The sequence below is a fragment of the Nyctibius grandis genome, chromosome 27 (genome assembly GCF_013368605.1).
Source record: "Nyctibius grandis isolate bNycGra1 chromosome 27, bNycGra1.pri, whole genome shotgun sequence".
Classification (NCBI taxonomy): domain Eukaryota; kingdom Metazoa; phylum Chordata; class Aves; order Nyctibiiformes; family Nyctibiidae; genus Nyctibius; species Nyctibius grandis.
Window position 1 is genome coordinate 6,153,380 of NC_090684.1, and position 25,552 is coordinate 6,178,931.

At 45.2% G+C, this 25,552-nt stretch overlaps 1 protein-coding gene across 1 annotated transcript in view; it reads right to left on the reverse strand.

Annotated features, from left to right (window-relative positions):
• The window catches only part of LZTR1 (leucine zipper like post translational regulator 1), a 41,940-nt gene that overhangs the window by 1,114 nt on the left and 15,274 nt on the right, over positions 1-25,552 (reverse strand). Inside the window, exons 10-19 of the mRNA XM_068419223.1 lie at positions 17,085-17,195; positions 16,183-16,275; positions 15,151-15,246; positions 13,913-14,096; positions 11,916-12,085; positions 9,869-10,025; positions 5,458-5,584; positions 3,728-3,877; positions 3,408-3,513; positions 2,569-2,649 (exon numbers count right to left, since the gene is read on the reverse strand). Coding sequence (XP_068275324.1) covers positions 2,569-2,649; positions 3,408-3,513; positions 3,728-3,877; positions 5,458-5,584; positions 9,869-10,025; positions 11,916-12,085; positions 13,913-14,096; positions 15,151-15,246; positions 16,183-16,275; positions 17,085-17,195 — 1,275 coding nt within the window. The remainder of the gene's footprint in view (positions 1-2,568; positions 2,650-3,407; positions 3,514-3,727; positions 3,878-5,457; positions 5,585-9,868; positions 10,026-11,915; positions 12,086-13,912; positions 14,097-15,150; positions 15,247-16,182; positions 16,276-17,084; positions 17,196-25,552) is intronic.

Sequence of the window (25,552 nt, forward strand, 5' to 3'; positions counted from 1 at the left end):
TGAGAAAGGCGGGTAATTACTGTTTAATTGATGACTCTACTGCTGATGGATGCCAGCTAAGCACTCTCCTAAAAGCAAAGCTGGGCACCAGCACAGCCCTGAACTTTGAAGTCTCTGTGTTTCTACTGAGAACGTGACTCAGGACCTGACTCTTCGCTCCTTGTGTGCTCCGAAGGAGAAGCCGTGCTCAGCGTCCGGGCTGCTTTCGCTGGCACGCCTCCCGCAGTCAAAGCAGGTCACTGGAGCATCAGCCAACAAAAACCTTCACCACGTCAAATGTATGAGAATCTACAACAAACTTTATGCTCTTAGGCTGTTCAGAAGCTCCACAGTTATAAAAAAGGAGCTCTACACATTCCTTCCTCCTCCACAACCTCACAGTAACGAGCCAGTAACCCATCGTTCTGCAGTTATTAACATATGTGCCGAGCCTTGAAGGCAGACTCTGCCTAAAGGCCTCTCCACTTACTCAGCCTGTATTAACTGATCTAATAAAAGATATCACCTCACTCTAAGAAGCTCGAGTGTGATAAAGGATAAAGATGTCCCGAGCATCTTTTGAAACCCAGGAAGGAAACGGCTGAGTGTGCTTTCAGGAAGAGCTCGGGACATGTGCTTGAAGTAGTCACCCCAAAATAAGGGTCCGCGAGGACTGGGAGGGAAAGAGACCCCCCTAAACACTGGTGGGAACCCTGCCCCTGCCCCGAGGCACGCACTGCGCAGGAACAGAGCAGGGTGTCAGTACAAACACTTCAGAACAGCAGTTTTATTCGGGCTTTTGCACAATACTGACACACAAGAGCCTAAAAACACGTTGCCCACACGAGCGACCCTCCGGGAACAGCTCTTCAATTAACGTCCTTACTGTGGGGCAAACTCCTTAACAGTCCGAATTGAGGACAGCGTTAACCAAGCTGGAAGAACAGGAGATCCCACCGGCCACACACCCGGCCTGCCTAACCCTGGATGACCCACCGGGCTTGCGCAGCTACAACAGATCCCCCTTCAGAGCCTGCGGCGTGCCGGGGAGCGGAACGGCAGCGTTTGTGCCCAGCCACACAGAGAGTCGCCCAGCGCCCGGCCAGAAATCACACACTGAAACCTCAGAGGCCAAAGGAAAACATTGCATAATTAAGGTTTCTTCGTGCACATCTGCTTGACAGTCTTCCAGCCACATTTTGATGAAAACTGCTCTAACAGTCAACAGTTTAAACACAAAACATTTCCACATACTCTGGTTAGGGGGGTACAATTGAGGAACGCCCTCCAGTTCAAACCTCTTTTTTCTGAAATGTTGCAATGTTCATCCCCCTCCCCCTCTTCCCCAGTACGTTCTGGTGAGAATCGCACCAACCTGTTTGTCTTCCTGTGGCCTCCACTGGGAAGCTGAGACTGTGAGATTTCAGCTCTCAGGGACTGTTACGCACTGACCCCAAACCCGAGGAGATGTCCCAACCACCGAGCTATCCCGTAACCCACCGTGGGACCGTTCTCCGTCCCCTGCTCAAGTCAGGCCACTGTAGGATTCGTGAGGCCAGAAGAAAATAATGTAAGATGGAGGCAGGGGCTGTAACCTCGTGCTGGGGACTCTCCTCTGTGTGTGACTCCTGGATGCTGGCTCCACTCTCAAAGCTTTTTATGCATTTTCAGTTATTTCTGGATGTAAAATGCATTACGCTTGGGCAACTCAGGCATTTCATAAAGAGCCTGAATACCTCCCTCTGTCTCCTCTCTAGCTACAAGCTGGACTGAGCAGTGCTTTCCTTCCCCATGGGCAGCAGCGGGAGGATTGTCAGATTAAATACACAAAAGAGAGCGAGCTACTGGAATACTAACGAGGGAATTACTATCAGTAAGCGTGTAGCATCCAGAAATCCCAATTCCTATGATTTATCTACCAATTTCAACAATGCTAACAAGTTGTGCAATGAACTGGTGACATGCTGGGCAACTCTCATGGAGGGATCATTATCTCATAGGAACAACTAAATGACAATACCCTTCTTCTCTCGAGTGAGGACAGGAACATCAGCACATCCTGCTCTTGACCTTTCCTATCAACCACTGATGTATCATCCCTCATATCAAAACATGAAAACTACAGAAAGCCCAGCCAGGACATGGTAATTTGCCTTTTGAGCACATGACAATATAACATCTATGACAGAGAAGACTTCAAAAGAAATATGAACAGCACACTTGTAACCACTAGTAAGAGAGAGATTTGTGCCCTCAATATGTAACAAACTTCTCTTGCTGTACATGAGAACCCAACGATGGCACGGCACAAAATCAACAACTGGACCAAGTGGAAACGGAAGCAATTCTGTGTAACTTCTGTTTTGGAAGGTCTTCCCATTTCCAGACCAGGTTGTTCTAGTCTTTCGTTTATTTTCAGTGTGAAAAGCACGCCTAGCAGACTTGTCAGTGTGTGCCAGGGATACGCAGCCAGCCCTTAGCTGTCTCACGTGAGAAAGAATGAGATGGATTCCTAGATCAATGTGTCTTTAACCAATGCAGCGACAGAGGACAGCAGCTCTCAAAAGCCCCAGAAAAGATGCAACCAACCTTGGTGAACTGGTGAACGATGATGTGCAGGCAGTGCCTCTTCATGTCCAGGGCCTGGGTCTTGTCAGCTGCCTCTAAAATCTAAAGCAAAAGCAACACCGTGATTTTCCTTCTGCATGGCTCAGGCATCCAGGGCACAACCACTGTTCTGACTCAGAGGAGGTAATTCCTCTGAGGTAGGGAAACATCTCAATTTTTCATTACAAACCTGAATCTTTTCTCAACTATTCAAAAATAAGCCTTGGATTTAAAATGCGTGGAGTCCTCAGGAGATTATCAGCAGGAAACTGCCGATCTGTTTCAGAGCCAGGTGCCCTGAAGTGCCCCAGTGAGACTGGCACGGGCAAGAGCCAAAAGCAGTTAACGCTGGAATTGATTCTGCTCATGTTGCAGTGGGTTCGGTCTGCCTGCCTAGTAGATGGCTTTGTAGGCTTTATCACAGAGTATTTTTTGTTAGCTTAAACTTCAGATCCTGTCAGCATTACTGATAAAACAAGACTGATGTCACCTGCGCATCACCGTCTACTGAAAAAGGAGTTGGAGTTGAGTGCTGAGCACATGGTACATCTTAAAACCCACTGGTTTACAACGGGGGATGAGGAGCTCACGAGGAACACCCTGCTGGCTGGCTGAGCAGTACCTGCTGAACACTTCAGCACAGGAGCACCAGTGACACAAAAAGCAGATAAGGAAACGAAGCCGCTGAAGGCTGTGCTCCCGCACAGTCAGCTGGGAAGCGACTCAGTGAACCTGGCACTGGGGGTACCCACTTGACCAGACCCTTTGGCTTTCCTGTATCTAAATGAAGCGACTAATTAAAGCTGCCTGGGGACAATTACCTGGAGTACGTTCTCCACTGTGACATTCATTTCTAGATTCTGCTTACAATAGGCTTGCAGCCTGTTGTTGGAGAAGCCGTAGTAGTAAGGCGCAGCAAAGAGGTAGCTGTTAATCTCGTTAAGGCAAAAACGGTAAAGCAAAGACAACAGCACTGATTGTAAACACAAATCCATGACAGAAGGTAAAATGTGGTGCCTGTTAATGCAATCCTGACAAATAATCCTCCCAGGGCGTGCCTGACAACCTAGAGCAAAAGGAAGGTGAGCTGCTGGACGTGTGCTTCAGACAGATACTTCAATTACTTTAGATTTAAGGATACAGGGAGTCTTCAGGAGGCATGTTCACTTCTCCATAATATATGTATCTAAGCATAGATTCAAACGCTTGCTTGCTGGGAACCATTTCACCTATAGAAATATTCACTTGCCCATCTTCTGGCATGAAGGAACGGAACATGGCTTCAAAGTAACTGGAAAAGGAAATAAAACTGCTGCAGCACATCCTGCAGACAGACGGTTTGACCCAGTGTCATTCAAAGGCTGCTGTCGAGCGCTGCAGCTTCCAAAGGAGGAAATTCAGGTGACGGTCTGGGCAAAACCACTGCTAAATTGGTGTTTCACATATGTCTGCCTGTGAGAGAACTCCAAATATAATCCCCCTAATTTCCATCAGCACTACCTGAAATTTGTCTCAGTTTCTTGAAAATTAGGACACATGGAGCTTTGATTTTCATCTAATTTGCATAAGACCCAGCAGAGAGCTTAAAGCATTATGAATTTCCTTGGTATCTACAGGCTGCCAATCACGCAGGGTTGTTCTAAGAGCTGTGAAATGCTTCTGGTAAAATACCACAGTAACTAATACTGAATATTATTACTGGGACTGGAAAAAAAAAGTGACAGTATTTGAAATTGAAATTTTATGTGAACACTTAATGTTTGGTAGAACATAAAGGTGCAGGTAGACAGAACACACAAGCGAAGGACAAACCCACTTCACCCACGTACTGAGGAGGGAGAACAGCACCCATCTGCAGGAGGGTGAGTTACCTCTGCAACAACGTACAGGAACAATCCAGTCTCTGTTACGCACCATTTTTTGTTATGCTTATTCATACCCCGTCTTAAATATCAGCAAGTGAGAAAGAGATTCAAGTTTCACAGGGTTCAAAATGGACGTTCACCATCAGAAGACTCTTTCTGACCTCAGCAGACATCTGTTGCTTTCCACTTCACTGAAACCGCCTTATGTTTTACACCCTTTTTCCCTTCCTGGGATTTTACTGATCCTTTGTCTTGCAGTGCAGCTTCTTACACGTCCTCTAGAGAACCTCTACAGCTTTAATCTCCTCCTACCTTTCCCTGCTGGGTATCAAATTGAAAAAAATATTTAATCACTGTTGCTTAAAGGCTTATTACACTCATTGAGCAAAGCTGCATCTTATACTTTACGAAGATACAAAGTTCCTCCCCACTTCAAGAAAGATGTTGAGGTGTTGGAGCAAGTCCAGAGGAGGGCGACCAAGCTGGTGAAGGGTCTGGAGGGTCTGACCTACGAGGAACGGCTGAGGGAGCTGGGCGTGTTTAGCCTGGAGAAGAGGAGGCTCAGAGGTGACCTTAGTGCAGTCTACAACTACCTGAAGGGAGGTTGTAGCGCAGTGGGAGTCGGCCTCTTCTCCCAGGCAACCAGCGATAGGATGAGAGGACACAGCCTCAAGCTTCACCAGGGGAGGGTCAGGTTGGACATCAGGAAGCATTTCTTCTCAGCAAGGGTCATTAGCCATTGGAAGGGGCTGCCCAGGGAGGTGGTGGAGTCACCATCTCTGGAGGGGTTTAGGAAAAGACTGGACATGGCACTTAGTGCCATGGTCTAGTTGACAGGGTGGTGTCAGGGCAATGGTTGGACTCGATGATCCCAGAGGGCTCTTCCAACCTGGTTGATTCTGTGGTTGATTCTGTGATTCTAAAAAACGAAGCTGACCCACAGATTGCACAGCACTGCGTTTTACACACACAGTATTTGTGATAGTTTCAGTGAACGTGGACTCACCTGGAGCGGGCTGCTAGGATTGCTTTATGGGCTGGCCGTGGGTGGCCATCTAAGAGAAGGATGATATCACAGAATTCAGTCCCAGCTCCTTCTAGGTAAGCCTTCATGTCCTGAATTAAAGATGTTCCTGAAAGTTAACATCATGAAATAGTTAAAGACACGGTAATTCCAGGTGACCAGGTGCTATCAAACTTGATACATGGCTGAGCAATAGCTCCAGCCCCTCTTTCCTTTGGCAGCCTTGGGCTGAGCGGGAGGCAGGCCCTTCCTCATCATCTTGGGGCAAAATGAGCTTCACTGGTGTGTTGTGCACCAACGCACGCAGCGTGGGGAATAAACACAAAGAATTAGAGATGTGTGTGTGGTCGCACGGCCATGACCTCACTGCAATGACAGAGACATGGTGGGATAGCTCACACGACTGTCATGGATGGGAACGTACTTTTTAGGAAGGACAGGCCAGCAAGGTGAGGAGGTGGAGTTGCCCTTTCTGTGAGAGAGCAACTGGAATGTATTGAGTTCTACCTAGGGGTGGATGAAGAACGAGTTGAGAGTTAATGGGTAAGAATTAAGGGGCAGGCGAATACAGGTGACCCTGTTGTGGGTGTTTACTACAGGCCACTCCATCAGGAAGAGGAAGTCGATGAGGCCTTCTACAGAGAGCTGGAAGCAGCCTCATGATCACAGGCCCTGGTTCTCATGGGGGACTCCAACCACTCTGATATCTGCTGGAAAGAGACACACACAGTCCAGGATGTTCTGCAGAGCATTGATGATAACTTTTTGACACAGGTGGTGGAGGAGCCAACGAGGAGATGTGCGCTGCTGGAACTTGTACTAACAAACAAAGAAGGACTGGTTGGGGATGTGAAGGCTGGGGACAACCTTGGCTTCAGTGACCATGAGATGATGGAGTTCAGGATCCTGCGTGGAGGAAGCAGGGCAGTAAGTAGGATTACAGCCCTGGACTTCAGGAGAGCTAACTCTGGCTTCTTCAAGGACCTGCTTGGAGGAATGCCATAGGGTAGGGCTCTGGAAGGTGGGGGGAGTCCAAGAGAGCTGGTTAATCCTCAAGCATCACTTCCTCCAAGCTCACGTTTGGTGCAGCCCTGAGTAAGAAATCAAGCAAATGGGGCAGGAGACCTGCATGGATGAGCAAGGAGCTTCTGGCAAAACCTAAATGAAGAAGGAAGTTTACAGAATGTGGCAAAAGAGACAGGCCACTGGGGAGGAATATAGGAACATTGTCAGAGTATGCAGGGATGCGATGAGGAAGGCTATGGCTCACTTGGAATTAAATCTCGCAAGGGACATCAAGGACAACAAGAAGGGCTTCTTCAAGTACATCAGCAGCAAAAGGAAGACTAGGAAAAATCTGGGTCCGCTGCTGAATGAGGAGGGTTCCCTGGTGACGGAGGATACAGAGAAGGCAGAGTTACTGATAGCTGCCTTTGCCTCAGCCTTTACTGCTAAGGCTGGCCCTCAGGAATCCCAGACCCTGGAGGTACAGGAGAAAGTCTGGAGAAAGGAAGACTTTCCCTTGGTGGAGGAGGATCAGGTTTGAGATCATTTAGACAAACTGGACACCCACAGATCCATGGGCCCCGATGGGATGCACCCACAAGTGCTGAGGGAGCTGGCAGTTGTTATTGCCAAGCCACTCTCCATCATCTTTGAAAGGTCATGGAGAACAGGAGAGGCGCCTGAGGACTGGAGGAAGGCCGATGTCACTCCAGTCTTCAAAAAGGGCAAGAAGGAGGACCCGGGCAACTACCGTCCGTCTAGCCTCACCTCCATCCCTGGAAAGGTGATGGAACAGCTCCTTCTGGGTGCCATCTCTAAGCATGTGGATGAAAAGAAGGTTATCAGGAGTAGCCAACGGGGATTCGCCAAGGGGAAATCATGCTTGACCAATCTGACGGCCTTCTATGAGGACATGACCAGCTGGGTAGATGAGGGGAGAGCAGTGGATGTTGTCTACCTTGACTTCAGCAAGGCTTCTGACACTGTCTCCCACAACATCCTCATAGGAAAGCTCAGGAAGTGTGGGTTAGATGAGTGCACAGAGGTGGATTGAGAACTGGCTGAATGGCAGAACTCGGAGGGTTGTGATCAGCGGTGCTGAGTCAGCTGGAGGCCTGTAACTAGTGGTGTTCCCCAGGGGCCAGTACTGTTCAGTCTTGTTCAACTTACTCATCAATGACCTGGACAAAGGGACTGAGTGTACACTCAGCAAGTTTGCTGATGACACAAAACTGGGAGGAGTGGCTGATACACCAGCAGGCCGTGCTGCCACTCAGCAAGACCTGGACAGGCTGGAGAGCTGGGCAGAGAGGAACCTCATGAAGTTCAACAAAGGCAAGTGTAGGGTCCTGCACCCAGGGAGGAATAACCCCATGCACCAGTACAGGCTGGGGGTGACCTGCTGGGAAGCAGCTCTGCGGAGAAGGACCTGGGAGTTCTGGGGGACACCAAGTTCCCCATGAGCCAACAATGTGCCCTTGGGGCCAGGAAGGCCAATGGTGTCCTGGGGTGCCTGAGGAAGAGTGTGGGCAGCAGGTCGAGGGAGGTTCTCCTCCCCCTCTACACTGCCCTGGTGAGGCCACGCCTGGAGTAACTGGGTCCAGTTCTGGGCCCCCCAGTTCAAGAAAGACCAGGAACTACTGGAGAGAGTCCAGTGGAGGGTACGGAGATGGTCAGAGGGCTGGAGCATCTCTGCTACGAGGAGAGACTGAGGGAGCTGGGGCTGTTCAGCTGGAGAAGAGCAGACTGAGGGGGGATCTTATCAATGCTTACAGATACCTCAGGGGCGGGTGTCAAGGGGATGGGGCCAGACTCTTCTCAGTGGTGCCCAGCGACAGGACAAGGGGCAACGGGCACAAACTGAAACACGGGAAGTTCCATCTGAAAGTGAGGAAAAACTTCTTTACTGTGAGGGTGCCAGAGCCCTGGCACAGGCTGCCCAGGGAGGGTGGGGAGTCTCCTTCTCTGGGGATGTTAAAATCCCGCCTGGACACAACCCTGTGCAACGTGCTCTGGGTGACCCTGCTTGGGCAGGGGTTGGGCTGGATGATCTCCAGAGGGCCCTTCCCACCCCAGCCAGGCTGGGATTCTGCGATTCATCCTTCCCTGTTGCAATCAATTACTGCCCATCCCAGAAACAAACCTGGCAGCTCTGCTTTTATCTGCTGACAGCAAACACCGTCAGTGGCCACACTGAAAGGTGTTCTCTATAGATAAAGAAATCTGATTTTCCCCCACCCTTTTCATTATTTCCAAACACAAGGAATATAAAATTTTGTCTCTTAATGGAAAAGCTTTCCCAAATCTGCAATAAAGGCTTCTTTATTCAACATTTTAATTAACCTTTGAAAATACACAATAACAGAAATAGAGCACATTCAAGTCTGATTCAAATTCATTCATTTTTTCAAAGTTCATCTTTCAATTTTTTTGATGTTTGTGTCTCTCTCATCGTTCCAGCTCTGGATACAGAAGCTGGCTACGCCATCTTCCCAGACAGTGCACCTCTCTTTGGGACAAATACCAGCCAAAGGCTTCTACTTGACCTTCCAGGACTGGCTTCTTCATCTTTCTCACTAGTCCCCAATTCTTTTTGTGTAGCATTCCAAACCAATACTGGCAATGCCTCTGAACTTTGTGGCCTCAGCAAATTCTATTATTAAATTCTTTTTTTATGTGTGTCAGGATGATAAAATCCTGAATAAGACTAGTCACAAATCTGTCTTTGATGAATTCCGTAACAGAACTGTAAATCAAATCTTCTGCCATTAGAACCACAGAATGAAAATTAAAGGCAAGACTATTAGTACAGGTTATTTACCTTCTCAAAGTCTTCTCCTCCCTACCTTCTCTTCCTTTCTTCCATTAACTTCTATTTTTCTTGGTTTATTTTCCCATGTTCCCCCTCCCCACCCCAATAAGGTCTACCTTGCCAGCACTGGCTCACTGCTGAGATCCTCTTCCTCACTCTCGCTCCTTCTTCGGTGAAAACCTACGAACTGGCAAACCCCCGACTCAGCCTTGTTACCTTCTAGTCCACTTAAACTGAATGTCCACCGGCCTTTTCTCTGAGTCATTCTTGAAATCCTTCTGTTCCTCTGCCTCGCCTCTCTCAGAACAGAATGAGGATATTTTATTGCAAGAAGAACACGACTATATTTAACACGACCTTTCATGTATTTTGATGGGGATACTGTTCTGATTGAAGCTCACTGCAAAAAGAACCACATGCCCTGTCTCAGTCTGGGAAACAGCCTAAGCACAGTTAGACCAACTGGAGAATCGGTGGCCTGCACTGGCCTACTTCCTAGGCTGTTTCCTAGACTAAACAAACAATTAGCAATGCAAAACCAGCACAACTAATTACTTTATAAAGCATAAAAGTTACCGATGTCAAGCGGCTGATCAGAATGTGTTCGAACAGGAGGTTGCTGTTTTCTCCGTACGATCTCCACTATGAGAGATGAAGAAAGATGCTCAAACTCCTTCATCATTATCACCTGATTAAAGTGTGATTCCTTCACCACAAAGTTCAGGCAATGTTCCTTAAAAAAGTAAAATATATATTAAAAATGTTACGGTTTACTGTATGAAGTCATCCTACAGCATCACATAAATGTTACCGTGGTACACGTGTAAACAGCCATCCTTTTCTTATGACCTCCACATGGACCCTGCAGCTGGAACTATCAAACCACCACCTCCTTACTAAGTGACCATTTAGGCTCCTACTTGAACAGAAAATTCAGGACAATTCTAAGCATCCAGAAAAACCTGACTAAGAAATAATAACAAGGAAAAGATTAATTGTCTCCCATCCAGCTTCTCTGAAGCTTTCTAAAATAGGAATCTCAGGAGACACCAAAAACCTCATGGCACTAAGATTGGTTGCTATCTCATAATAATTCTTTATACAATTAGATAGCAAAAGTTAATTAGAAGGGTGAAGAGATCTTAACTATCCATTAAGGGTACAAATAGCTTGCAGGATTTCCTTGTGTGGATTTTGCCTTAACCTTTTCTGTAAAGGCTGCAGACAGTCTGGAAGAGCTCTTGGAGGTTCCTGTATGACAAACTTGCTAGAAAAAACAGTGTGTTAGGTGACAAATAAACCAGACTTAATGCTAAACAGTTAAAGGGACAATAAATGGTACTTCACATGCCAATGCGAACCAAGGCTTTCCTTCAGAACACTTTCATAAGCAAAAAATATAATCTATACCAGCTCACCATAAGGTGAGATCAAAATTCTTCCAAAGAATAATTACCACTGCCCATCTTCTGCCAAGCTATTTCACCTGGGATCCACAGGGATCTGTCCAGGACCCATCTGTAAAATGTTTTAAACAATGACTAGGATGCCAGAAAGAGCAACCTTCTGCAGATGGCACCTACCCATGAGGACTAACGTGCACTTGAGAAGACAGGATGCCAACTCAAGGTGATCCTGACCAAATGGAGTTGTGTGGAAGAGCCCCTGTCACCCTGCTGGTAGCGAAGGCAGGTGGAGGTAGCAGGCTGATCTGGAATTATTGGCACTAGACCCACCAATGCTGAGATACTCGCTTGAGCTTCTGGGCAGCTAATGGCATCATGGCCCTACGCACCAAAGGCTGTGCCAGCATTTACGTACTTGCTGCTGACTCTGCTGCTGTCCTCCTGGATGCCTTTCCTTCACCCATATCCAGAGCATGAAGAGTGCCTGAGGAAGTGCTGGTGCATACTGGTTTCTCTAGCCTCACTCTGCTTGCAGCTGCCAGCTCTATGGCCAACTGATGGGCAGAGGCCACTCAAACAGGCATTGCATGATCTCGCACTGACTCTTGGACTTGGGTGGAGTATACAAACTAGCCTTAAATTTCAAGCTCTCTCAACTGGCACTGTTGGTGGGAACCAGACCATCACAGTAAATCACGGTCTGAAGCCTGGGGATATTGACTCTGTCATGACTTTCAGCAAATGCCTAAAAGCCCCTGATGCACTACATAGAGATGAAGAACTGCAGACATGGTTTGTTTGTCAGTAGAGTGTTTTTCAGATCAAAGGCATGAGAACAAAATTTAGTTTTTCATCAGAGCAGGTGAAAGAACCTGTTTGCAGTCTCTGTATAAAACAGTGGGACCAGAAAATGCACTGGTTCCATCTTGCTGCAGCGAGAGTGAACTGAGGAAGAGCCAAAGTCACTCTGCCCTTTACATGCTACAGGGCAGTTATGCAAAAAATATCAAACACCTATCGAAAAAAACCTGCATAATATTCACGAGCAACTGCAGGACAATCCACTCTAACATAACTCAAGCAACTATAATTATAGGAAAGAACTGAATTTGCAAAAGCTGAGGGATGATCGCTGATAGCTTTTGCAAAGCATTAATTACATCGATTTTCTTTTTTAAAATTTCTTACCAGTTACTTTGTATGCAAAATGTGATTACCTTTAGCTGATCCAGCTGAAGCTTGTTAGCATTTTCACACACAATGAGCACATTCTGCAGATCTACGGATGCTTCAATATATTGAAGGCAGAGCTGTTCCAGCCGAGAGAGCTTGAAGTTTAAGGCTAGTTTGTACACATCCATAATAAGTAACACATCCTGCACGTGACCTGAAATGACAAGAGAGAACAATGCTGGAGAGCTCACTGAGAAAAGTTTCTCTTTTTGTTTTAAGTATTTCTTTTTACATCAACTTGAGCATTCGGAATGGTAGAACGGGCAGCGACTGGAGTGTTTTTATGGAGAAAAAAATTCCATTGCTGGTCAGACAAAATCTGAATTGATACTGAAAAAGGAGTTTCAAAATTGAGGCATGAAAGAGCCACCCCAAAAGATTTTTTGGACAAAGATTTTGGGACAATCCGGATCACAATTTTTTAAAACCCTCGAAAGAAAGTGAAGTCTCTAAAAGCACTGACAAGCTCCGAAGCTAGCAGCCCGACTTTCCAAAGTGCTCAGCTGCCAACAGCTCTGCTGAGGTCCCTGGTTTTTATGCAGTATTAGCAATCAGCTCCCTGATTTGGACAGACACTTGTGATGGCACTCGGCTTGTGTGTGTACAGATCTGAGGCTGGTCTAGAAGAGAGGGGCAGTGGGGACCCTCGTAGGCCACTGCAATGGGGCTACTGGGACTTCAACTCAAGGAATAATCCTCCACAGCCTTTGCTTTCCCCACAGGAGATCTCTGGCCATCTGCTCTAACTACTTTTTGACAGAGAAAAGCCTTCTTGCATGTCATGTGCCTTCCCTGCGTCTAATCAGGAAAATCCCATTTGATAAGCGTGCCCAGTTCTATTAGCTCAGCCTCTGGATGGATCCCCAAGGTGCTGCCCTCTGAACTGAGAGGAGCAACTAGGAATACAAATGGTCAGGACACGGCCATTGGAGGATCCCAGCAGACAGGTAAGCACCAGGGAGACCGTTTGATGGGCTGGGGAGGAGGGCAGCAGGCTGCCTGGGAAGCCTATAACAAAGGGAAGAGTAGAATGTGATAATCCCTTCTTTGGTCTGATCCCGTCCCGCAGTGAGCACGGCGAGGATCAGTGAACCGGCCGAGAGCGGGATCTGGCAATGTCGGCAGACACCAATGAGAAGGTTCCCTCATCCCCATTAATTAGGCTTGCTCCGAGACAGGCCACCTCGCAGGGAAAGCCTCTGGACAACTGCATACAAATTGCTATTTTCCTGAGAATTACCTTTTACAGAAAAGAAAGATCCTGGACTGAAACTAAAGCAAAGCTTCCAGACGTACCTCATTTTACAGGACCATGCCACGTGGCTGCAGCATCCCCAGCCCCACCAGCTGGAGTTCCCCGTGCGTACCCAGTCTCACTCCCCCAACCCAACAGACCTCATCACTCAAACACAGCCATGAGTTAGACTGGCTGCGTGGGAGCTGAGAGATCTCTGGCTATTACCTCCCACCCTGCAAGTGTTTTTAACTCCGGGATCTTCAATGAATGCATCAAATGGATTTTTCCTTTCTTGAGGCATTCCTTTGGATCGGCATTTTGAAAAGATGATAAATCCTGGCTTGCTCTGCCTTTCTGCGTGGGCTCAGTTTGCAATGGATCAAAACAATACCAGAAAAAGGAAATAAGCCAACCCAGGACACTTGGTCCTTCCAGGCAGGCTGCTGTAAGGTTCAAAACACTATGAAATTTTTGTTTGGTTGGTTGGGTTTTTTTACACCTTTTGGAAAGATCAAGAACCTGGTTTTCCTTGATGTTTGAAAAAAATTAGGAAAAAACAAAGCACTGTTAGTATGCTTTGATAGAAACCTGCTTTTTTTTTTAATCTAATTAAATAAGTAATTAAGTAAGTAATTAAATGCTTAGAGCAGGACTGATGATCTACAAATGCCTGGTCCTGCTTTGTATCAAAATCAACGTTTGCTCCACAGCTGCTAGAATTTGTTTTTAACCCTGCTGTCCTACCTTTGCGAGGGTATTTTATTTTATCCGTATACAGAAACTGCATGAGCACCTCGAAGGGCTGCGCCTCAGCCTCTCGGATGGGCACTTCCAGCAGTGGCTGCAGGCGGCACAACTTGACGTTCCCACCAATCCCATCCTTCTGACATGTCGCGTGTCCCTCATCTTCAATATCCTGCTTTGATTTCTGAGACAGAAAAAACACTCAAACATGGTAACAAGGCTGTGTCAGCTCACACACATTACTATCAAAGCAGAGGAAAGATCCTTCTCATTTACTGCACAATCTTCAAGATCTAAGAGCTCATTATCTTCAGGATTATCTTCAAGATAATAACGAATTTGTATGTCTTAGACTTACTGTTCCATATCCTGTGACAAACAGGGATCAGGACAAATGTGAGCTCCTGGATGAAGCTCAAAAGCAGGACCTCAGAAAGAGGGAGGAATGAATTCCACTGAGCTCACATTTCTGCCCTCAGCAGGAACAGCATCTCCTTGGAGAAGGAAGATGTAGGAGCAGGTACCATAGACCCCTGCCTTGTGAAGTCAGAGCTAAAAGTGCTGCACACGAGTATTTTAAGCCACTTTGACAGCCTTTCCCTACAGCCTTTTCCAGTGAAGACGGAGGGCTGTGGGGTGGCAAAGCAATTAACTAAGGGGCAATGAGGCATCCATATGTCTTACTGCAGGTTGTGTGCTACCACTTCCTCAAGAGCAATAAAATGTTTGCTACTGAAAAGCTGTAAGTAGTGAAAATTAATAGACAATGAACCATAGGCACCAGACCTTCAACTCTGGGAAAAATCAGCAAATACTAAGGTAAAGGGAACAGAGTCAGCCTCAAAACCTTAACAATGCCTTCCCTCTAATCTGTCTGATCTTGCAGGCCATCCCCGGTGACACACAGCTTCTACCCTCCCCAGAGGGAGGGGGACACATAAATCCCCAGGGGTATTCCACAAGGTTAGAACTTAGACAGCTACAAGAGTTGCCAAGAACCAAACCACCAAATCCAGACAACTGCATTAACTTTGGCTCCTCCACGTTATGCTCCTCGCCTGGCCTGATATACCTCCTGTAGCCTATGTTAATACTAATTATCCTCTTTATTTTACTTGCCCAAGAGCATCTTAGCATCAGATACTGCTCTGATCCTACATCTGTCTCAGCAAATACTCTTTTTTCCTATCAACCGTATTTCCACAACTGCCACAAGATTACTTTTCTACGGTATTCACCTGTTTCAACCTCTCCCTTGCCTGGATGATTTTCTTTTTCAGCCACTTGCAGCGAGCTGTAACAATTGCAGTGTGCCCTTGAACTCGTTCTTCCTTCTGTCAAAGGCAAAGAAAGAATACATCTTAGAACTTTTATTCCCAAATCCCACGGTGGTGGCAGATGGCAGAAGCCATTGAAATCCGGGCTGAACTCCGGGTTACTACACATTTAGTTTAAGTTAGAATCAAAGGCAGCCTTGCATCTGCTCTGCACATACAGATGAAATTCAACACCTATTTTCCCTAAAGGTAATGGCAACCACCATTTGGAAAGAGTCTTTGTTACATTCACTGAGTGGAAGCTGTTGTGTAGGTTCAGTGTCAGAGATTTTGCTTCTTATCGTTCCATCTGATTTTCGGTTTAATTTTCTCTTTTCAAAACAACAGTATGTTTGTTTGTTATTGTTCTTCGTAATTTACTTCATCTGTTGCTGAGGATCTATTATCTGATCTCTGCAGAGTGTTTCGTAACTTTTTTTTGCAAAAGGAATGCATGTAAGTTCAAATTTCTCATGTTTTTCTTCAGAAAACATGTTTTTAAAATTTTGTGCTTGTTTTCACTACTAGAGAATCATTCCCCTGTGCTGTTTTTTTAGTTTTAATTAAAAATGGTTCCTGAAATGATACATCAATCTGAAAACTACTGATCTGCTCTTTCCAGGAGACAGTTGGGATCTCAGAGTACAGGGGTCGTTAGTATCATATTCATACTGCAACTACATATAATGTGCTCTGATAAATTCGGGTTATGTGTCAGTGATCCACAGATCTTCTCCATTTAAAAGTTTCTTCTCCTTTGCAACTTTATAAATTTATCTGGATTAGTGTAACTTACTAAACCAGACACACATTGTTTTCACCAGTGACGCTGCTCTTAGAACTTCATTCCCAGGGTTTCTGGCACAATCATCGTACAAGTTGCTTTTTCCCACCCAACATGCTACACACGCAGTTAACACCCCCGTTGGCACCTTTTCAATAAATTCTACTCACCTCTCCCAAAACAAACTCCAAGTCACTGAACTGCCTGTTTTCCCACAGCCTTCCATAATCTTCATGTAGAGTGCATTTAGGGTAACAAGAAAACTAAAAAAAAAAAAAAAAAACCCCAGAAAACAGAATTAATTTCAAATGGCCATATCCAAAAGCACTGTGGTTAGATACGCTATCACTGGATTTTCTTATTAACTTGACCTCAATGTAGTATATAAAGTAGAAAATAACAAGGAAACCAAACATATGCAAGGGCTTCCTCTGTGGTGAGGGCAACGAAAGGTAACACAGGGTAACACAGAAGAATTGTGTCTCATCACAACTTGCAGATTTCAGGATTTGGTGGCTTGGAGTCTCCTCTGCTCTCAGGACTTGTCTGAGGGTCCCACACAATAAAAATAAACTTGAGTGTAGGGGGAATTTGACCTGGTGGGAGTATCTTGAAATTTAAAATCCCCATAGTTACTGAGGGGGTGGGAGTGCTGCATGAAGATAAAACTTCGGTACAAAATGCTCTGACTCAGGAACCCTGAACCTGACAGCGCATGAAGAGGAACAGACAATTTGCAGTTAAACATCCTGGCGAATCCTGTCTGATAGACTTTTCAGTAATTTGTCAAAATAAATCGTCATGATCTTTGTTAGGACTTCAGAAGGCACTGGAGAGCTTGGCCTTACCACAATCTCTGTCCAGATAACATATCTCAAAAGATTTTAAAGATATACATTAATCTTTGGCAGCTGAATCTGAAATGCAAAGACTGCCCGCAGGAAGGATGCGAAACAAAAGCCATCTCAAGCTCAGAGTGAGCCAAAGCAGAAACTGCCACATCTGGAGCCAGAGCCAGAAGGATTCTCACAGAATTGGGGTGGATGTTTGAGTACGTTTGTCAGTGAATTACCTGGAACCTGTACATTTCTCCACTTCTAATGTTATTGTCCACTGTGCCGCCAAAGATGTACATAGCATCTGAGATAACAGCTGCAGCGTGGAAGAGTCTCCCACTGGGTAACTAGGGAAAGGACAAAATAGGTGAGGGAATAAATAAAAGCATCTTTTTTTCTTTTTTTCTCCCAGGAAAAAGAGCCTGCAACAGATCAACAGTGAGAAGTGAAAAATCAACGTAGTCTGAAGCAACACAACCACTGGCATCCTAAGAGTGACGTTTCTTCTGTTTTAGGATTGTTTCCTAGTGTATTTAGGACATACTTCCAGTCACATTTAAAAACACCAGTTCATTGCACCTTCTAAACAGAACAGTACATACACAGGGCTCTACACATCATGAGAGTTACAAAATACACCATTTTCCAACCTCAGACTCAACGCTGTTTTACGTAGAAAAATAAAACACGCTTCTAGAAACAAACAGATTCTGCAAATGTGATCACTGTACAAACTCAGAGCTTATTCTGAATATTGCTGGGAACTTGAAAGGTAAATGATCATCTACCCCAGCAGGACACTGAACTCCAGGCTCGTAAATGCAGCCTTCCCCGCAGCTTGCTGGGGTGAACCATCTGGCAAACGAGCCCCTCCAGCAATGCCACGTGCTGCACAGAAGCCCAAAGCTGGAGACGTTTACAGAGCTGGCACCACAGTCAAGTCTCCTTTCTCCATCATGCCAGGTCCACAGAAAATAAAGCCACCCCACGCTGCACGAAGCCGCAGCTATTTATAGGACTGAAGGATCGCAACACCGTGTAACACACAGTACACCCTGGAATTGTGAAATCTGTCGATTTTTGAAGTGTGAAGGAGTCACTGCAAGTCAAAGCCACCATAACCCTCCTGCACGGGACAGACCACATAATTTTTACCCGTTTCTTCTGAGGTTACACAAAGGTATCTGATCAAATTAGCGCATCTCACTGAGATATCTCACATAAAGTCTTCACAGAATCACAGAATCAATCAGGTTGGAAGAGCCCTCTGGGATCATCGAGTCCAACCGTTGCCCTGACACCACCATGGCAACTAGACCAGGGCACTAAGTGCCATGGCCAGTCTTTTCTTAAACCCCTCCAGAGATGGTGACTCCACCACCTCCCTGGGCAGCCCCTTCCAATGGCTAATGACCCTTGCTGAGAAGAAATTCTCCTAATGTCCAACCTGAACCTCCCCTGGCGAAGCTTGAGGCTGTGTCCTCTTGTCCTATCGCTGGTTGCCTGGGAGAAGAGGCCGACTCCCACTGTGCTACAACCTCCCTTCAGGTAGTTGTAGACTGCACTAAGGTCACCTCTGAGCCTCCTCTTCTATCAAGAGGTGATAGTAACTTCTTTTTTTTTTTTCTAGTTTGATCAACCTTGTTTTGTCTTCCAGGCAGCAAATCTCATTAAATCTTTGCCTACAAAATAAAAAGCCCTCTGGTATAAGAAATCTTCTCTTCGCATACACATTTATAGACACCACTCAAGTAAACTCAGACACGAAACAAGATTATGTTTATCTGGAGAGACATATTTTCCAGGAAACCATGCTCACTGGCATTTTTCATCACCACCGAATTATCTCTTTTACCACAGCATCACACAACGGTCTCATTTAGCTTGTTACTCACCAGACTTTCCATGACTTTTTCTTTTCTTCAAACTACAGCTTTTAAGGATATAATCCCCCATGCAGTAACTAGGACCTGTTTGGTTTTTTTTTTTCCCCTCAGACGTACAAACCACAGATTTGGTCACCTTAAAATGCACGTTTGCCTGCGCCAGTTTAATAAGCCATGTGGATTCCTCTGGATAAACAAGAGACCTTCTGTCTCCGGCATACTTCATGGACACTTTATCAAAGAAACTTTAAGGTTGGTGCTAATAAATACTGTGATGGGAAGATTATGGAATAATATTGATCTCTCAGTACATTCCTGCTGGGCCCCTGTTTGATACCTCTCCAAAAGAGGATGAGACTACTGCCAAATCTAATCTATTTTATATGGCCTCTGTTTGTTCTTAGTAGTAATCTCATTAATTAAACAAGATGTACTGATTGGAAAAAATCAAACATACTGTAGTAGTTTAAAAAGAGATCAGTGACTTTTATCAACTGGACCTCCATCCTCATCCCCAAATACGAAGTTTGCTTGCCAAGACCCCACACTTTTGATATTAGCTGCATTATAACATCTTTCTTACAACCAAGTCTCCAACCAAAAACAAACAAAAAAAGAACTACTCTGTCAGAGACCAAATGCAGCCACCTGGTTTATATTTATACAGGTCATTTTCCCTGTCTTTTTTTTTTAATAAATAATACTTTAGCTTTGATTTGAATTGACGTAATTCTCAATATTCTCTAATAGTTGCTTTGATAAAGCAGCCATTGTATTTAACAACCATGTTTTTTTCAATCAAAAAACCTCACAGCATTTTCACAATTGGTGCCAGAAAGGAAACGTGCATCATCTGAATATTTAACCAAGTAACACCACACTTGCTAGTCACATCGTATTCAACTCAAACGATCTGTAAGGAACGTTACAATGATGATTTTTAATTTGTAATGGTTGGTACTGGCGTGGTCAAGGAACCAGAGCTTTGACACTTACTAGTAAAGTAAGCAATCAAAGCACTGTACTTTTTAAATACATGTAAAGAAATGTAAAATATGAAAGGGTAGCCCAGAAAAACGAAGGCCATACAGAGGTCATCGAAACATTGTGCAGCTGAGGGTTTCAGCACTATTTGTTTTGCTGAATCAGAACAGCAGAATTCAAGCCAGCACAAACCCTCACACGGTGACGGCAACGCTGCCAAGCGGTGAGATACTGATGCCACCTTCAAGGAACACAATGCTCTGTCCTCCCAAGACCAAGGCTTTGGCCAGAGAAAAACTTGGGCCCAGTGCAAACCAGGGGAGCTGGGGCCTCAAGAAGAAAAGATTCAGTGCAAAAATGTTCACAGAACTCAGGAGCATCAACAGCTGGAGGGCCATGCTGGGCTCCGTGTTCCTCATACACCACCAGACACCAAACGCCTGCTCTACCTTGAATTTTTTGTTGGGAGACCTCCCAAGCTGCCAAATCCAGCTGCTGAATATACTCGACCCAGGCAGAGTTTATAAGGAACAGATCTGAAATAATATTTATTTTGCTAGCCAGGATGGTCAGAAATCCTCCCAGCATGGGATTCTGCGGAGGAAAAGAGTCCACGAGGGAATTCACAAAAACGGAGACACAAAACTATGCTCTGCATGCCAAGTTCAGCAGTCCAGCACTGGACGGTTGGAGTTACATGGTCTGATTTTAAACATCAGGGAGAAGAGCCATCGCTCTGCTCACCGTCCACAAACTCTGTGTTTCACAGAACGTGTTGGTGAAACCATGTGCTTTGTCCTGCCTAAGGCTGAGATAATTCTGGTGGCTTATAACCTACCAGAAGAACTGAATCTGAGCTTCTTTTATGCAGGTATTTATATATCCGTGTCTTCCTCACTACTGAGCAAAGTCTCCTCCCTTTTACGAGTGCACGCAGTCAAATCTGATTTGATACAACCCCAAGCAGGTCAGTTCATGCAAAGGTGGGACAAGAATCACTGTCTATAATAGAGCAAACCTGTCTAAGACCTGACAGGCCAGTATCAAGCACTACAGGGCTGCAGCCACCGGATCACAATCCTCTCTTAGAGCCTGAAAGAGAGCACAGAAACCCCGATTTTCAACACATGATCACTCTACTACAAATAATTGGGTAGGTAGAAAAAGGTGCACCATGTTTCCTCCTGTTCAAGCTATTCCTTCCTTGCTGCAATTTAAGCATTAATCACATTAACACAGAAAAGAGCTGCTTTCCCTCTTTTCCACAGTAACTGTTCCTGCAGTTCAAAATGTGTGCTTCACCTCTCATCTCCCCTTCACGAGGCACCTCCAGCTCTTGCAGCTTTTCAGTGGGGTCATGTTTGCTGATTGCTCTTAACAGCTTTCCTATGGATTCTCCCGACAGTCTGCATATTGGTACTCCGTCCCTCTGCACAAGTAAAGGATTATCACCATCAGAACTGCCTCGGACAACGAATCCATCACTGGAATATATGGTGAGTGATCCCTGCTCACAACGTTGTAAGTCAAGGTTACAGTTAGGAACTCCTGCATTCACATAAACAAAGTCAGCGCAGGGCAAACGTGAAACTTAAGCTTTTGTTTTGCAATATAACACATGGATCCTAATTTCTGTCTTTTACAAGCACAGTCTACTCAACTGTCCCACATCCTGCTTGTGACATAGGAATGTGTTGGTCATCCTCATTTTACAGTTGGCAAAGAGACTCAAAGAAATTGTATTAATTTTCTGAGATCATAAAGACAGACTACAGTAGACTAACAGCATGTGCACAGCCTGCAGGATATCTTTCAGCTGCCTGCTCTGGGGAAAAATATAAGGTTATTCTGGTACTTTCTGCATCCTAAGTCCAGCTGCTAGAGCTCCGAATCGGATACGGAAAAGTGCAGATTTCTGCTTAAGAGCTGCCAAGTAATGAACACACACTTTATGCTATGAATCTGTCAGTGGTTTCTTTGGATAGTTTTCTTCTCATGTCCTCTTGCTCTCTTTTCTTGCAGTGTTTCACCTTGTCAAGTTCCAAAGTCCTGCCAGTATTAACACCACTGTCTCTTTGCAGTCCCATGAAACTCTGTTTAGACTCGGCCATGTTCTAAATTGCTACAAGTCAGCCCTCTCTTCCTGCTGCTTATTGTTTCATTTCAAGCTAAAATCTCTCCAGTGTTATCCATGCTGATCCTTACCCATTAGCTCCCAACTGGCTCACCACCCACCCCAAGGCAAAGCTCCAGGCACTCCTTTGTGTGGAGCACAACCCTTTCTCCTCACCTTCCCAGCCTGTCTTTCTGGTCGCGTGAGCTACCTCACCATGTCCAACAGGGTCACAGCTCTGCATCTGTGCACAACCTTCTAATTCCTCCTGTCTCCTACACTACGTGTGTTTGTGCAGAGGTAGCTGAGATGGGTGTTGTGAAAAGGGGAGAGCAAGAGCTTTCCCAACCCTGTTGTGCACCAGACGCTTCCTCCCACGCCTTCACTTCTCTTCAGATGATGGCAACCCTTCCCTGATGTACCTTAGTGTAAATATTTCAGGTAACAGGGTGAGAATTGCACTCAGGATTACAGAGATAAATGGAGCCATTACAGCCCAGAGCCTGGCCTGTGTTATTTATGTTTAATGATACAGGCACACCAGCATACCTATGGTAAAGTCCTCCTGGTATAATAATAACTGCTACCTAAAACCAGCACTGTGCAAACATACCTCGAGTCTGGCAGGTGAGAGAATCTGTGCAAGCCTACACTTTTGATTTGCAGTAACTGCAATTTCAGTAAGGGTTTCTGCTGGTGCAACTCCAGGTGGTCGCGTGTGAATCCGAAGGGCTATCGTCCTTCTCGCTCCCACTGCGTACGAGAATGCTGAAGATCACAGACTGAGATGCGCTGCCAGTCGGAATGTATTTGTCAGCTCTACATCCTATACTTAGCTCTCAATCAGCGTGATCTCCTTACTTTATTAGCAGTGCCTGACAAAAAGAATTTTAGATTCAATCCTGACACCTCTGATGATCCAGGCTGGCACCCCTCTCCGAGATAACACTGCCCTGTTTCATCTCTTGAAGTGTTTTCTCTGTTGAAGGTTAACGAGATTTGCAATCTGAGGCTCTTTTCAAGCTGGAATCTTTGCTTTCAAAAGCAGATCTCATCAGTCACCTTTGCCTCACCTTCAGTATACCCTTCCAGACTGCCAGCATGATTTGAGCCAGTTTCCAATTCAAGTATTTCAGAACTCTTGGGTTTTTTTTGCATTTCTTGTGCTCAAAACTCCCTCTGTATCCTGTCTAGACAGCACAAATTGAGTTTGTCCTGTGATGCTCATCAGGGTTCTGATTTGACTCACAAAGCTGTGCATTAGCGTTGCTTCTCCCTGTGCTACAGCATCCAGCAATCATTCAAATAGTTGAGATTACAGCCCTGAGCATCATCTCTGGGGCTGATTCCACAGACTTTAAAAGAAACTTAGTTAAACCTGTGCAAACCCCTACATAAACTAATTGATTTAAATTTTAACCTCACCAGGAAGACATTCACCTTCACTTGAAGTCTTTAATAAATGAAAGTGAATCAATGTAAAAGTAAAATGAAATCAAATGAATAGTTTCCACTCACAGGTCAATACTAGTTTTCTATATGCAATTTAGAACTCGAATGTGCAGAGTCAAGGCTTAAATGGTTCTTAGATTACAGTTTAAGCTGAAATAGCTCAAGGTAAACTTCAAGGACAGAAAAAAGGAGTGGAGGAGGAAAAGCATATACAAGGCTGGAATTTATTTCTCTCTCCTGGAATAAATTTAATTTGCATTTTTGAAGCCTTTTTCACTTCCAAATGTTTCTTTCTTTACCTCTGAGTCTGCTGTAGGTGGTTGTTTAACTGTTGTTATGCCGAAATCTAAACCAAACACATCCCGAGATTTTTTTAAACCACGTTCTTCCGAGGGCAAGGAGGGAGCTTCTTCTGCGGCAGATACTCTCTCAGTCAATTCTGGATAGGACACCTGGTTACAAGATTTAAAAACAATAGTGTGTAAAAGTATAGATGGGAGGCATGAGAGACTGGACACGGAGCAGGAGTCCCCCTGCAGCTGAAGCTCCAACAGATTGTGCCCGTGTATCCAAACCATTCCGAATCAGCCCAGAGAAAGCGGTCTTGTTTGGAGCCTTCCACTGTGACTGGACAATTTAACAAATTAGTCGTGTAGTTTTCTTATGTTTTTTGCAATGGCAGAAGTACACAGCAATTAAAATCTTAGGCACTAATCGCTTTTTGTCTGTCCTCTTCCTCCCATGGTTCTTCACAAGAAGCTGAGGGGTTTGTTTACTGCAAGTAGGAAGAATGCAGCTCGTGAACAAAGATGGCAAAGAGGCAATATCTGTCAGCTATTCCCACAGCCTGAGACAGACTTCCCACGTTTTGGCTTGATGAAAAACCGGGGCAGATGGATCAGCACAAAGTGACAACCTGCACTTTATGTCAAAGCCGACTGACACATTTGGAAGATGACGAAGTAAGACCTTTTCTACGGCTGACAGGTTACACCGTGGCGTGACGAGAGGCAACGTGCACAGAGCTAACGCAGGCACCGCTGCTCCGCCGGAGAGCCGTGCGCTCCTCACAGGCCAAGCTTCAGCTGGCTCTGCTCATGGTCCAGATGCAACTCTTCTGTACCTCTGTCAAGAGATCTGGGTCAGCTGCAAAAACGTAACTTTCTTACAGTGAGATTTGTTCTCTTGGCTGTGAAGAATGTACCAGCTATACCATTATTGCAGGCTGTGACTACTTGTGGTGTTTTCAGGGCTTATCTTCTCTCTCTCATTCATTTCCCAAAGCATTTCTAACACGTTTTCAGTGCTTTTTCAGATTGAAAGTTCACCACTATGTGCAATACTAGGAAACAGCAAAAATCAAATGCACTGAAGTTGTTTCAAGGCTCTTCTTTCTCATTCTCTCAGCTTCTCAGAAGCCTTCTTGCATTTACAGAATATAACTGTGAAAATTTTAACTCTCCTCACACTCACGTATGAATGAACAGGTATTAAGGAAGCTGATTGTTGCACTGAACTCCAAAGCCAGTAAAGATGCACTCACATCTCTTTCACCATCAAGGAACATTGACGAACCTCTCTGTCCTCCAATACCACTAAAAACTCTAAGCCAAAATGAAATAAAAACACCTAAAGCCATCAACAAACAAACCTGGTGAACCAACATAAACTAAAAGGTAAAAAAAAAAAATGTTTTCCTCTGAAACTGGAAGAAAACCATAAGGTCCAAATGAGATGTCACTACTGGTAGCTGTTTATACTCAAGAGATGCTTCTACACTATCGTACCAGGCAACGGCATAAAACTCTCAAACAGATGGGCAGACAGAGCCTGGATATTTGTTAGGGTCAAGGAGGTTTAAGGATTTAAAATGTTTTCACGTGCTGGGTGCAGAAAATCTATACGTTTTCCAGACAAAATCGGAACAGACTCATTTTAGAGTGAACTTTGAGACACAAGAGCTCTGCAAATGAACAAAGAGGAGAAGGCAAATACTGAAGGGCTTTATTATGCCTTTCCTTAGACAGTGATTGCTTTCAGATTATGGCAATGGACTCAGCTGTCCTAGCTTATAGAATCACAGAATCATTTTGGTTGGAAAGGACCTTTAAGATCATCGAGTCCAACCATTACCCCAGCACTGCCAAGGCCACCACTAACCCATGTCCCTCAGCACCACATCTACACGGCTTTTAAATCCCCCCAGGGACGGGGACTCCACCACTGCCCTGGGCAGCCTGTTCCAGTGCTTGACAGCCCTTTTGGGGAA